This window comes from Siniperca chuatsi, linkage group LG20 (genome assembly GCF_020085105.1).
Source record: "Siniperca chuatsi isolate FFG_IHB_CAS linkage group LG20, ASM2008510v1, whole genome shotgun sequence".
NCBI lineage: Eukaryota > Metazoa > Chordata > Actinopteri > Centrarchiformes > Sinipercidae > Siniperca > Siniperca chuatsi.
Genome location: NC_058061.1, coordinates 19,758,482 through 19,774,122, shown reverse-complemented (window position 1 = coordinate 19,774,122; position 15,641 = coordinate 19,758,482). Strand labels below are relative to the sequence as shown.

Sequence of the window (15,641 nt, the reverse complement as noted above, 5' to 3'; positions counted from 1 at the left end):
AGGCAGCTTGAGATAGTAGGGTCAGGTGGAATTCAGTGACTTTTCAACTTGTTGGGCGGATACTTTTCTTAAGATTGTACAGGTTGCATTCACACCTGGCTGAGATCCAATCACAATGCACTCCAAACGACCTCCAGATGTGGTCTGGTCGATCAACTTTACACCTTGCATTAACATGCCTTTTTCCTAATCCAGATAAACTGTTCTGATACAGATTGCATGTTAATATCAGCTGTAACTGGGGTCAAAGAGAAAGAAACCCAAGAGTAAAACACTGCAGATTGAGAATGAAAGAAAGAGAGAAAATCTCTGTCAGATGTTGTGGGGCCTTCCTCACCCGTTAAATCACCCCCGTTCCTCTTTCTCTCTCTCTCTCTGTCTCTCTCCGTGTCCTCTGTCTCTCATACTCTCTCATTTCCGTTTTCTCTCTCACATGGCTGTAATTACGCTTGTGTAAACAAACGAGACCAGAGAGAGACATCAGGAATTCCAGTAGGGCCTGTGGGAGCTGTGTAGCTTACACAATCACACAGAATGACATACACGTGCACAGAGGATCTAAGTTAAACTGATACCTTCTAACAATCTTTCATTCGGTCCCATCTGACTGCCCATTATGCACAACTGTATATTCCCACTGTGAACTTTGCGTAGGCATTCAGGTTTGCTACTACCTCAATGGAGCACCATACAACAGCTGCATTCAACTTCACGCACTCACACAGAAACACACGTGCACTAACCTGCTCATGGTACTCGATCCCCATGCTCAGAGTATTGATCAGAATGGCGATCATAATCCCTTGTCCAAAGTACTTGCTGTCCACAATCTTCCTGAATGTGTCGCACACCAGCCTCCAGAAGTGAACGACCTTCGCTGCTGTTTTGCCCAGCCTACAGTGCTTCTTCTTGGGCTGCCGGCTGTCTCTTCTGTCCCTGTGGTGGAGGTCCTGGGTGAACTCATATACGCCCTCACTGTCAGAGTCTCCGGGGGTCTCGTTTCCCTCAGTGCCACCCTCTGAATCGATGGCTATGGCCTTGTCGCAGTAGGGGCAACTCTCGGGGTCAAATGTCAAAGCGGCTGTGTCCATGGCACTGCTGGTGGTGCTGAGGTCACGAGCCGACAGCTGGCAGGAGAGCTGGGCTGCAGCCGAGTGAAAAAGGTCAGATAGAGAAACTGAGACAAAGAGAAGGGAACAGCAGTGAAATCAGCGTGATTGTGATAAATTACATAAATGAAGTGGTTTAGACAAATTGTCAAATCCAATGAAAGAGATCTGTTGTGAACAACAACATTTTTGGACAGTTGCGTGTGTGTCAGAGGGAGTGTGTTTGATGGTGATGGGCAGTGTGTGCTGTATGAGTAATGGCTTGTCTCTACAGGCTGTGCTGTGGCCTGTATGGCAGGATGCCAGCATTTCCACCATCTGTACAACCTGAACAGACCTGGCCTGACTTTTGTTGAGTCCACTGCCTTTTAGAACTTGGCTAGGGGCAGACGAAGCTGGCTAGGAGCTTGCACATGAGGGATTAACATTTACTGACTGTAATTAGCACTCTTTCTGCTTCTCACAGAAAAAAACCCCACTCTGGACAGTGTTATAGTTTGAGACTTAATTCACGACAAATCGATACCGTACTCAACCAAATAGGTGATTGCAGAAAAAGGAACACTTCCAGTGGCATTTTACTTGATTTTTTTCAACACTGATATGGAAATTAAACACTGATTCTGACTGAGAGAGATACTCTTATTTTCAAACCCCAGTATGCCTTCCAGTTTTTACTTAATGTGAATGCTCAGCACAGCAAACTATCCACCACAGCTAACTCAAAGGAATGCTGCTCATGCTGCTGCTGCTTTCCAAGTTTTTGACTGTATTTACGATCATGATTTTCGATGGCATGTATCTGTTACCACATCCCCGTTAGTTTGTTGTGATTTGTCTACCTGTGGGAGTGTGTGTGTCCACCAGGCTCGATGGTCGTCTCTCCAGGGGCATGGGTGGGATATTCAGGTTGAAGTTGATGTTAGTCAGAGTGCTGGCTGCAACACTCCCTCGTCTGGACTCTGCCAGGGCTCGAGCCTGCAGAGTGGGGTAGTTCTTAGGCCCTGGAGCCGCAAAGGGTACAGAGTTCCTCTTCATGGCTCTGGACATGGGAGCCGGGGCTAGGGAGAAGGAGCCCAGGGTTGGCCCCAGGTTGGTAGGCGAGGGGGTACAGTGAAGAGTTTCTGTGTGGAATACACTGCGAACTGAAGATGAATCTGCAGATCCCGCAGCAGGATTGGACAAAGTGGCCAGGTTTGTATCAGAGGTGGCTGCTGTTACTGAAGGCGGTGGGGCTAAAGCAAGGTGCCCAGTGCCAGTGGTGGGTACAAGAGCCCCTCCGTTGTTGTTATAAGCACCTGCCTCCACATCCCTACCCTCCAGACACCGGATGCTCCCCCTTCCCCTCACACTGCCATTCCTCAGGTGGTAGTGGTGGTGGTGGTGGTGATGATGGTGCATCATGTGATGAACTGACACAGATCCCTGCCTGGAGGACTTCCTTCTCCTTCTCTGGCTGCGTTGGGGCTCTGTGGCTGGGGGAGAGGCGGCGATGTTGAGCCCGGCACGGCGTGCCAGGAGCCTGCAGATATGGGCCACTTGTTTGGCCCCCTTGCGGATGATGTGAACCAGGTACTTGAGCAGCTCGTCGTAGCAGGAGCCCGGCTCGGAGACGGAGGCCAGAGTGCTAGCGTTGGACATGAAGCGCACCCGCTGCTCCTTCATCAGCTGACTCTCCCTCTGCTTAGTCTCTGAGAACTGAGTTGCGATGACCACCAGGCACAGGTTGATCATGAAGAATGAGCCAATCTAAGGACAAGGAGGGGTAGATAACATTGTTATTCACACACTCACAATGGACGCTGACCCACTTGGTCAATCATCAGCAGACTAACATGCACACAGCTGGTGGCACTTACAATGATGAGTAGGATGAAGTAGATGAAGTTGTAGAACGAGTGAGCATCCATCACAAAGTACATGATGTCCACCCAGCCCTCCAGAGTGATCACCTGAAGAGGAACACAGGCAATAATATAGAGACAAAAAAAAAACAACAAATAAAAGAAGAAACCAAACAAAGAGTAGAATTAAAAATAGGAATTAAAAGAGGTCATATTTCACAGTCCAGCGTGTTCCAAATACCAAGACTCAGCATAAGATTAATCCTCAACATTTCACTTGTGTGTTTTACCCTACACAGGCAAACCAGAGCAGCGGCCAGACTTATGGGAGAACTCATCTCCAATCTGGCTTTCGTCCTCCAAAATTACCCCCCTCAGCTAGACAGCAATGAATGAACAATCCAACAAAAGGCTTTTTAGATGATGTGGAAATAGCAAACAAATGGTGTGGAAAAATGAGGCTGCAGTCTAGTGGTGTGGCTGTGGTGACCTGCTAATCCTGTAAGCCCTATTTCTCTGATACACCAGCCGCTGGGGCAATTAGGCTTCGTCTCCATCTTGTATTATGGGTTGCACGTCAGCCAAACCATACAGTATGTGCCTCATTGCAAAATCTTGTGGCTAACAAACTGACTACTTTTTTGGTCCAGTTGTTCATCCATAACTTGCAGATGTGAATAGCTGTCTTACCTGAAATATGGCTATCCAAGCATAACAGATGTTGTCGAAGTTGATGGCTCCCTTGAAGGGGTTGACCAGACCAGCAGAGCAGTTGGTGTAGTACTGGTTCCAGTTGACGCAGGTGGTGTTGTCAGTGCTATTGTAAGAGTACATGTCCAGGTTGCACTGCAGGCCTCCTTCCTCGTACATCTTGGGCACCGAGCTGCAGTCTCTCACGCCGTTCCCTCGGGGCTGAGAGCAGATGAAGGGGTTCTCGTCGTCATTTTCAGTGTGGTAGTACTTCCCTAACTCCACGGAGAGAGGGCTTTGGTGAAGAAAAAGAGGATATTGCAGGGTTTAGCCTACTGATTTATACTGAACTTCAGAATAGACACATTTATTGAGAGATGTGTAGAAATGGAAGTGGATTGGTCAAAACATGAACAAGAACATTTTTGTGATAAAACATTATATATAAATAAATAAATTTATATATGTATGACATGCTAAAGCAATGTAATGATGTCAAGGGACATAATTCAGGAAAAGTTTCTCATACGAGTGGGGATGCTATCTAGTGCCTATAGAGGAACCAGATATGCATGGTGGTTGGACAACTGAGTGGACCATGACATTCACACAGTTGCCTATCAAGCCAGTGGGGCTAGCCACTGTAGTTTAGCCTAAGCAGATACAATGAAGATATAAGGCAGGGTCATGTCGCAGAATATCCGTTCTTTGCTTGGGTCAGAGTAGGAGTTAAAGGTAACTTAAAGGTAAGTTAAGTCAGGGCAAGAGAATGGTGTCACTTGTCAGTGGGCTCAGTAGATTTATGACGACACAGCCTGATACCCACTGCAGGGCAATAAACTGACCCAGTAATGTCAATTACACAACAATATCTATCTAACATTTGGAAACATTAGCTAACATTAGTCACCTTAAGCTACTGGTCATACCAGACCAAGTAAGACTGTATTGGAAAAACTACTGAGTGTATTGAAATGAGCAAGGGGGCATTTTATTTCTTATGAATTAAACTTCATTAATAAAATCAGGAATATGTTATTTATTCCTTTAAAAGTTACATAATCTCACTTTAATATATGCCTAACCACTAAAATAAAGCGCAAAAAGATACCCTTGGGTACCCTCAAGTGCAACAAACTGAGGCATACTGAAACACTTTGCATAAAATAATAAATAGACACGATTGATAACAATACTGAGCAAGAATTCTTGTACATTTCACAAAAACAATGTAGAAATTCAAGCAGCTACATGAAGTGAAAGCACAAAACATCTTGGCACAAGGATAGGAAAGCATTAAAAGCTAAATCACATGTTGCAGGTTAAAAATTTGTTCTTCACCCAAGCTGAGGCAGTTAAAATGGCTGGATGTGTTCATATAAAAAGATGGGTCTGCCTTTTAATTTTGGCATACATTGAATAGGATTTTAAGTGGATCAACTTTGAAGGCCTAAAGTCTGCAGGTTTTAATTCCATGCAAATCCTACAGCAGCTGATTTCACTGATTAACACTCCTTCAAATAGATAGGAGGAACTAATCAGTGAAGCCAGCTGTAACTGTGTTGACTAACCTGGGGCCAAATGGCTGGGGAGACCCCTGTGTGCATTGTGTAAGATGAGCACACCACCTCTTGGCTGTTACAGAGTACTCTACTGTTTGGAATAACTGGTATGTGTGTCTGGTCATTGTGTGATATCTGGCTTGTCTGTCAACACACGTTCAGCTGGGGCGCTTTATTAATTGCATAGTAGCCTCAGATATTTAGTGGTACTAGACCAGTCCTTTTCCACTTCAGGACCACCTCGCACTTACGTATTTATTTATACATTCTTAAAAGCTGTTTCACACTTTGGGATGATCTAGAAGAACACTTATTGGTCAGATCAGCTTAGTATGAAACACATTTGATTTATCGCACCCCAAAATGACGCATGGGATGTGGTTCCTAACGGGTGCTCTCACATATTCTCAATCAGTCTAATAAAGAGTCACTGTCAACCCACTTAACAGTAAACAGCTGTTACTTTGCTAGCACTAAAATATGTGTCAGCTATATGGTTTCAAGAGAAATTGAAGCAGGCGAAAAAAACACGTGTTTATGACTTTGGATGTAGAGCCAGAAATGCCATTCATCTGACTCAGGAATACAGACCTTATGATATGAGAAGGTCTAAAAATTGAGGATGATGACAAAAAAATATGCCAGCTCACCAAAGCCATTATGCATGAACTTAAATTACAGCTGTGAGATGTAATAAATCCTATAGAGAGTAATGAAGCCAGGATGACACAGGGAACATGAATAAGTCATGGGTGCCCATGTTCCATATACCATGGGCGGCATGGGGTTTTTCTCATTATTCCAGGGCATGTCGCTTTCCCATTCATCACTGTGATGAGACTCTATAATCGCTTACCTCATTGACTTTAGTGCATGACCTAGTTTAGTGTGTGGGGTCAAGATCTACTCCACAGTTTTACCTTGGCCTCCTGTAGACCTGTTTGCAGTCTCATCTGTGTTGTCTATCTCAGCTCCATTAGGAAAATAATAAATAAATAAATCCACTCACCTTGTGCATGTTTGGAACAAATACAAATTTGACCAATAAAGGTTCTTGAAGGCCAATACTGGCATAAGTATAAGCACTTTTTGAGCATAGCCATGTTTGTTCTGATGTTCTGTATCTTTTTCAATATCTTCCTTTGACCATATAAAAGGATAATTCTGGTTTATTAAAACTTTGGTCTTCTTTTCGCAGCCAAAATGTTGGTAAGAATCCTTCATTGCACAGGAACATAGCGCATACAACCACAGTAAATACAGTAGGTCAAAGTTGAACCAAGAAGTGGGTCTGTAAACTACCTTACAACGGAAAGTTTGGGTAATAATTTTACGGTTTGCCTTTGTTTTCTCTTCCAAATAAGTTTGGTAACTTGGTGGTTTATTTAAAACCTGTATGATTGTATGACTGCTCGTGTTTCTTGCCCCATTCATCCACTACTCTTTTAGCAATGTAGCCACGTTTTTCAGATCTCAGCAATTACTTTGGTGAGGTACAATGTCATCAACAATGAACAGAAGCAATAGTGAAACCTAAACCTAAAATAAGATCCAAGCCTCGCTGAAGCCTCCCTGAATAAATAAAGGTAAAAAGAATTATCCTTTAGTAATCTATTAAATCTATTGTTAGTAGTGGAAGAAGTAGTCAGATCATTAAGTAAAAACAGCATCATGTGTTTTGTATGGAAAATTTCAATCTGAACAGTAACAAGTAGCTACAGCTTTCAAATAAACCTAGTGCAATACAAATGTAGTACAATATTTCCCTCTCAGTTGAAGTGGAGTATGAAGTAGGATAAAATGAAAATACTCAAGTAAAATACAAATACCTCAAAACTGCAATGAAGTACAGTATGAGTTACTGTCCACCACTATCACATAGATGATAGCGTGGCCAATACTGTAGCTGGCCTTTACAAAAACACAATATTGATCCTGCAGTTAACATTAAACTCAGCATAACAGATGCGAGTACTGAAATCTAAATAGACAAAACTCTACACACACTGGCACAAATACACAGATGAAATATTAACATAGCAAACGTGGAACTCACAAGGAGAAGTTGTCTTCCACAAAGCAGCGGTTTCTGAGCAGGCCGGCCCACAGCTGGACGCCTACGATGCCGAATATGAAGAAGACAAAAAAGCAGAGCAGCAGCACATTACCCAGCATGGGCAGGGTGTCCAGCAGCAGGGTCACCAGGATACGCATACCTGAGAGAAGAGACAAGGACATGGTCAAACAGCCGGGCAGCACACAGCAGTACACCAATGCACACAAGGTTGATATGTACTTGTGTGGATTAGGTGTGTATTACTGTTAGAATTGAAAGTCAAACCTCTTTTACTACAAGTGGCAGTGCAACACGTTTTTCAGAGCTGATATGAGTACTGGGTATTTCATTGAATAGATCAAAATGGTCGATATAAGTACCAATCCAAGTGCCTCTCAATTTACAGCCATTTACACTGCCTAGCACTGGCCTATTATAACGTGCACAAGTGTCAGTGTCTTTATTCATTTGATCAAATTATACACTTGCCTGTGGATGCTACAATACTTTTTACAGTTTAATGAAAAATAATAATGATTAATGGCAGGAATAACAGCTTACTACACATCACAGTCTAGTGAATTTAGCCTCTCTGTGTTTTAAATTAGTTAAACAGCCTAATGAACGACCGTCAGAACAGGGTCATTCATTGTAACAGATGAAGAGCAGTGCCGTGGGTTACTTGTAAACAATATGGGGTCTGGCTCTTTACAAACAGAACTGATTCAGTATATTAATTTGTCAGGAGGACGTTTTTCTGCCACTGGGAAGGTTTTTAGAAATTAAAATTCACAAACTGCTACCATTGAAGGTGTGGCGCTGAAATCAAAAAGTGGCTGATGGTACGCCATTCTTCCTCTAGTGGCATGTGCCGCTGCTGGCTATTGGTGTGCCAGTGCTGTGTGCCATATAAAAACATCATGCCAGTTATGCTCCACCTTTCACCAGCATATATTGATTCTTACTATATGCTGCTACTTTGGTGACTGTGTTACGCCTATACACAAGTGCACAGCATATAACTGCTGTTCCACTGACATATGCCACTTCTTACACTGAATTAATAAATAAACAAATAAATTAAAACGTCATCATGCCCTTTGACATATAGCTTGCATTGAAAGAGTACTGCATCAATTTAGCATCGGAATTTATAACATTTGTGAACTGACTATGGTCAATTTAAAGAAAAAGATCAAAATTGATGCAGCAGAACCAGAGATATCGTCCTTTTTATTCCATGCATTCTTCTTCCTTGTAAAACCTGGCACCTACATTACCCACAATGCAGCTCCACCACCGTCCAGTTTGGGTGTGTTATGCTAGTAGTGGCTAATGTAGCCTCAAGCTGTTAGCCTCAAGCAGAGATGAGGAGCGGGATGCAGAGGTCTGGTAAGCTCACTTCTTTCTAACTCCACACCCCCAAATTCTTTTCAACTGACGCTGACTCAAGTGACATCACCGGAGGCAATTTATCAGACTTCACACAGCTCCCACTGGAGCCACAAAAGGCTTTATACTACTTTGTTTCACATGCAGTAGTACTCCCCAAAGCCTGTAAACAAACATTGATGTGTAAAATCGGCGCAGCTCCCCTTTAAAAGAGGCTACCCCCACTACCTTAAATAGCAACCATAAAAGGATGGCATTCGTTAAATCACTGGCAATGTGTTACCTTCCAGTATAATGTTATGGCATGAGCTAGAAGTTAAACACAGTACCTGCCGATGAAAAGTGGCATCTTTCAGTGGAACAACAGTGACGTATTGTTTTCATGTGGCATATAGCATCAACATACAACAATCAGCAGCGACATACAGTACCACTATTGAAAATACATACCACTAAGAATTAGCATAAAACACTAAAACAAGAGTGACAGACCGCCGGCTGCCAGTGGACAGTGGTACCTACCAGTGAGACAGCAGCGACAAGCCATTTATGTGGCACACAGCAGCTGGACATCATGATCATCAGCGGCATATGTCAATAGGAAAGTTTATGCCGGTGGGAAGTGGTATTTGTCAACAGAACATGAGTGACATACCGTTATAAGTGTAATAAAGCAGTAGAAAGCAGCGACACACCAAAATCCAACAGTGACGAGCTCTGTGCTGCTGTAATACAGTGCTTATGAGCAAGGCACTGAAAGCCAAAGATGCTCCAATGGTAACTAGAAGCCTGTCATTGCATTATGTCAGTTGTGGGTGTGTAATGGCCCGTAAGCAGGCCATTGTAGAAAACCAAAAGTGTGCTTAGCAACACTAAATAAAGGTTAAAAATACATTTGGATAAGACACAAGAGTCCTGGGCCAAACGGATGTACAGAGATTTGTTAGTAATCTGTTTGCCGAGTGTCAGCAGTACATCTACAGTTTGCTCTGAATTAACGCCACAGTGAAATACCTGCTTTTCCGCCTTTCATACAGTACATCCCCGATTCTATCAGCTCTGGACAGTGTTCCCTCAAGTTTCTGACAACACACACACTTCCTGCCGCCCACACACTCCCTCTGCTAAATCTGGCCCTGTCCCTCTGCTGTTGCAGCTCAGATTTTGCTTTTATTTTCACGCACTGATTTTTTTCATTCTTTTCTATCTATCTATGCTGCTGCTACTGCAAAATCTCTCTCTGTGTCTGCCCATGTTTTTCTCCCTCTCTCTGTCTTTGTCCCTGCAGGCTACCCTCCCAGCAGTAACCCGGCGTCAATAATGAGGATCATTTTTCTGATCAGGGGTTTTCTGGATAATTGGAGAGGCCGGGGCAGTCCCTGTAGGAGCGCCGGCAGAGCTCGTCTGCTGGGTTGACAGCCATCGAGGAACAGAGGAGACAGAGGGAAGGACACCCAGATGAAGGAGAGAGCAAAAGAGAGAGAAGAGAAAGCGAAAGATGGAGACGCTTTTGATCCAGACCCCTTCAGATGAACTGAAAAATGCAGGGTGGTCATGCTGTTTGAATATGTACTACATTCATACTGAAAATGTTGCAAAACAAAAAGTTAACTTAAAATGACAGCAATTATAGCCTAATTTTTTCAGTGTGCGGTTGATGGAACTTGCCGCCTCAAAGTGCAATGGCACCTGTGTGAAAAAGAGCTTTCAGAAACAGTGGACGGTTTTTCACAGGTCTGGCCGCAACTTCGAAAATGTAATAATGATAATACTAATAATAACCATCATCATCTTTGTAAAAACAATTTTCTTTGCTATTTGTGAAGTTTTAAAATTGAAGTTGAGTTCCAAATTGGAGTTGGACTGATGCATGTCAGCGCACCACTGAACGGGCCTAACAGACACAGGCCCAGGGGCCCCTGGGGGCTCAAACGCCACAGCCTCTGTTTGAAGTGACTCTTTCTCTTAATAAGCTCAAGTAAAAGTAGGGGTGTCCCACTGCTCCTGGTACTTTAATATTGATTGTATGATTCTGATACTGAGTCCAATCCAATGTTGAGTTTTAATAAAATTAGCAAATTAAGGTAAAGGATTGACAGCAGAATAGCTCTACTTAGAGAAAATCTAACCAGTTTCCTTTGATGCTTGACTATAATATTTTGTACAGTGTGCTATAGTATTTTGTATAATATTAGTAGACAGGAGTGTCAGTGTGGATGTGGCGAGGAAGGAATGTTTGGACAGGAGTTACATAGCCTCTCTTTTCTCCTACATGAACAAAACGTTTAGTTTTACTATTAGATGGACTGCCTTGAAATTTTGGACAGACATTCATGGTCCCCAGAGGATGAATCCTAATGACTGTGATGATCCCCTGACTTTTCCTTTAGTGCCACCAGTGGGTTGAAATTTGTGGTTCAGAGAGAAATATCTATAATTATTGGATGGATTGCCGCAAAATTTGCTACAGATATTCAAGGTCCCCAGAGGACTTTGATGACCCCCTGAATTTCAACCTGTCCAATACTTTGGTTTACGACTAAATACCTACAAAACCAATGACATTCTCATCAGCCTCAGCTGTACTTTGTGTTTAGACCTAATGTTAGCAGGCTAAACTAAGATGGTGATCTTGGTAAACATAACCTGCTAAACATCTGAATGTTAGCCTTGTCACTGTGAGTATGTCAGTGTGCTGATGTTAGCCTTTAGCTCAAAGCTAGATTCTTAGTCTTGTTTAACTAACCACAGATTTTAGAGTTCAGGTTAACCTGAAAAATCCTCCCAGGTTGGGAGTTGTTGCTTTAAATGAAACACAGGTATTTACAAGGCATGTTTAAGAAAATAAAATTCCATCTATGTTCTAACACCTTTCATCTATACTGTGCCGTCTGGGAGTGGCGCACCAAACTGCATGAGGAACTTCCTATTTGTAGATAGATTTAGAAAAATATTACTTTCATGTGGGTACACACTGAGACAGAGACTTTTGGTGTTGACAGTTGGAAGACAAACAAGGAGGATTTTACAGATTTGCAAAAATATGGAGTACAAATGAGGAGAAAACAGCCAGGAGAGGCAGAGGGGAGATGAAGGGAGGAGAGGAGCAAGTTACTACTGAAGGACAGGAGAATGAGTGACAGTGAGGAGGATCTGCGGGATAACATGCATGTGTGGATTGTGTCTTTCACAGCATCATTCTCTCAAAGGGAAAGATCTGAATATGAAACCCAGCTGAGGAGAAAGTGACAGCAGTGGAAACCCAGAAACTCTTGAATGACATCCAAGACTCTTGAAAAACACTGTTTTCAAGTTATTTAAATTCGTGTAATAGCTGCCACAATATGCACTGGATGCAACACTCAATTACCAGCATACCAGTGTATACAATCACAGTGTGAGATGAGAGTCATAAAGAAAATATCGCTCTGAAGTGCTCATAATCGCACTGTGAAAAAGTTCAATGTTGTGCTACAGCGCTGTTTACAAGCGAAACATCATGTCGCGATTCAAAAGAAGCAATCCTGTGCAGGGAGTTATGTAAAAATGGAAAGTGTAAGTCATTGCTTGTGGCGATTTGTTGCCACTTGCCCTTTGGTAGTACACCCGTTTAACATAAGTACCTTGAACTCACAAAGGGAGCGTATTCTGATACATTCAGCTGCTGTCAGAGGTGTGGAGGCTCAGGCACTCTGACGGACCTGACTCTCTGCCTACAACAGCAACTCTATCTCCATCTTTCTCTCTCTAGTCATTAATGAGCAACGCAGGCACACACACATCCCGTGCCTGACTGTAGGCAAACACATAATACACACACACACACACACACACACACACAGAGTACACATTAAGCAGCAGCTTCAGTAATGTGCTGAGCTGTTAGGATGCTGCTTAGCTGTGGCTAAGTGACAGCAGCTGGGATTAGTGTCCGCTGCAGGCTCACTGGCTGGTTTCAAACGCTGCGATCCGGAGTGGAGGTACGTCTGCACAATCACAACTATTCACACCTCCGACAGCTGCACCCACGGAGAACAGCACATATTTTCTCATTTATCATACAAAGGAGCAGGATTTGAATTTGACAGTCTTCTGAATCTTTGACATAAAAAGTTTCAATGTCACAAATTATCACTGAACTGACAAAATGTATAACTGTAACTCAATTTGCTTATGAGGAGAGCAAGGAAGTAAGTCGACCTTGAGTTGAAATGTTTTTGTCAGTGATCAATAATCGTTATTAAATTGTAGAACAAATTCACAAAATAAATGTATGATAAATAATGTTGTAATTGAGAAAGAGAGTCTTAAATTTTAGGCAATCCCCAAACACAGTTGGGATTTGTCAAAGTTATATTAATAACTGCTGGAAACCAAATACAAATAAGCAAATATTTCAGTCTATTGCACTTAAGAATGTATAAAACTTAAGATGTCCTAAATTAGGCTTCATTATACACCTTAAACTATTTCCTTTTAGACAACAAATGCGTTGGCTGCATCTTCTTCCTCCTACAACATTTGCAAGGCATTTTTTGAATAACTGGGAACCTGCATTATTTACATCCATGTGTACATTGGCTCTCAGTCTTGTTCTTCCTTGTCTTTGTTACCGCGTTGCTACGTTACTTGTTGCATTATCACCACCAACTGTCGATATGATAAGACACATGTATGTACTGTAAGAAGAGTATAGGTGTAATACATTGGAGCAGGCCTTTTTTGGCCTGGAAAAACTTTATATTGTTTTTTTAACTGTAATGTTGGGAGCAATTGCCTCTCTGTTGTTTTTGCCTGATTGTATGTGTAATATATTTCACTTCTGGTGACCATAAGCAACCTCCTCTTTTCTCCTCTATTGATTTTACCAATGGCTATTAGACGTACAGAACAGGTCAGCTCCTGATGGCAGTTAGGGAGCAATTCAGCCCAAGGTACAAGGGCATAAAATATTTGTGGTGGAAAAAATAAGTTTTCCAAGATTGATTGTTATTTTGATGGTGGTATAGATCAAGGCATCAAACAATACATTAACTGGAAGATAGCCGTATATGAGGACAACTCTTCATTCAGCGATGCAGGCAAACATCGTGAATATCATGAAAAGAACCTGTGTTTATCGCCCAGATAAGAGAATCAACCCTCTGAGCCTCTCCCGACCTGAATAGAATGCTCATTCCAAGTGATCGACATTTCATATTCAATAACAATCATCTCCTCCTCCGCCTGCGCGCCCTCTCCAACCTCGCTGTGGGCGGCCACTCCATTCCAACATGGCTGGCAGGCGGGTGGCTGTGTGCGATCGGGGAGCCATCTGTTAGCAGGCAGATTAGGTCTGCTTCCTCTGCTCTCCTGTCCGGGTTCAGCTCCAGCCTAGCCAGCTTTGTAATCTGTGTACTGTGAACTAATGGGCTTTCTGAGACGAGGGCCAATGTACACCTGCGTCTCTTCTTATTTGCTCCGAGTGGATGGTAACTAGCTCCATGTCAGCGACTCTAGACGGAGATGAGTAGACGTCCCTGAAATGGAAATGTGCCTCTGCATAAGCGAGTCATGTGACCCGAAGAGAGAGTACATGCAGAGAAATGAAAACTGATGGAGAGAGAAGATAACAAAGAACCCCTCTGAACTGTTTACCTGTTGTTTTATTTGCCCGAGTGAATTTGTATGACATTACAGGAAGTAGAATCTGATGTCATTAGATCTGTGGCCTCATTTACCAACCATGCGTAAGCACAGTTTTGTGCTTAAACCATGCATAAGGTCATTTCTACACATGGAATCAGATTTAACAATTTCGTGACGTGACCATGCGTACAATACCAACAAATCCTTAGTGAAAAAGAAACATTTTTTCCACCTTTATGCATCTAGACGTTCTAGAAAAGCAGCACTTACCACAGCTTAAACTCAAATCTCTTTGACAAATCACAGCTGTGTTGGGGAGAAGGTTGCCTACCTGTCTCCAGGCTATCTGAGAATACTGTACCACAGCACAATGCCAAGTCGTGAGAATGGAATTTCAAGCTTTAAGAAACTGCAGCAGCTTAAAACTTGAACTGAAAATGAATTTGGACTGAAAAAAACAAGTAAAACAGATTTTTTTTCTCTTTTTAAGCAGCAAAATATCACTTTCATGCCAAGAGCTGCTGGGGGTTTTCTTGTCATATTGAGATTCGACTAACAAGATCTTCTGTCTATAGCAGCGAAGAGCAAGGATTACTGTGTGCCAGTCTTTGCTTCTGGCAAACAACTTCCTCCTCTGAACTCCTTCTAACTTTATCAGTCTTTTATTTCTTCAGCTTCACTCACAAACAAGGAGCCCCTGGATGAAACCCGTCCCCTGACTCCTCCAGGCTCTCCCTCTCGTGCTTACATCACAATACAGAACAGCAGAAGTCAAGGGGTGACTTAAAGGCCTTGTGAAGAACAGAAGCTAGGATGTTCTTTAATTACAGTAATGAGGCTCTGCAAACAATGTGCTATAGGAGGAGGAGGGCCGGAGTATACAGCGAGCAAGGAGGTCGATGATGTTGCTGTGTTGTTGTTGCCTTTAGGGCTTATCTGGGTGGAAGTTCAAGACAGTGTGTAAGAACTAGGCGCTGCTCAAACACCAGGTCTAACAAAGCGTGGAGAACAGGATGAAACACTCTGTATTACTGATGCATGGGCGCGTGTGCATGCATTGCAGGTCTGAGTGCGAGGGAAATGTGTGTGTGTGAGCGCTGCTTGTGTGTGTGCCAGTTTGATATTGCTTTGGGGAAAGGGCGGATGTTGTGGCTAAACAATAAAGAAGCGTGCAAAGGCTATTCTGGGCTCGGTCTCGTTAAGACGGAGACGTGTGTGAGAGTGTTTATGTGTGCTGCCTTTGGCTTATCAAACAACACTGCCTCGCTCAAACGGGAACGTTTCATCAACACTCATCGTTCTGGGGGGGGATTATGTTAATGTTGTATCCTGTTATGTCTGTTGTTCATTTGCAGGCCTT

At 42.9% G+C, this 15,641-nt stretch overlaps 1 protein-coding gene across 2 annotated transcripts in view; it reads right to left on the bottom strand.

Annotated features, from left to right (window-relative positions):
- Nucleotides 1–15,641, bottom strand: part of cacna1g (calcium channel, voltage-dependent, T type, alpha 1G subunit) — a 258,783-nt gene that overhangs the window by 109,198 nt on the left and 133,944 nt on the right. For both annotated transcript variants that reach the window (XM_044179327.1, XM_044179328.1), the window contains exons 6-10: nt 7,262–7,421; nt 3,644–3,938; nt 2,969–3,061; nt 1,952–2,858; nt 744–1,177 (exon numbers count right to left, since the gene is read on the bottom strand). In XM_044179327.1, the coding sequence (XP_044035262.1) occupies nt 744–1,177; nt 1,952–2,858; nt 2,969–3,061; nt 3,644–3,938; nt 7,262–7,421 (1,889 nt within the window). The remainder of the gene's footprint in view (nt 1–743; nt 1,178–1,951; nt 2,859–2,968; nt 3,062–3,643; nt 3,939–7,261; nt 7,422–15,641) is intronic.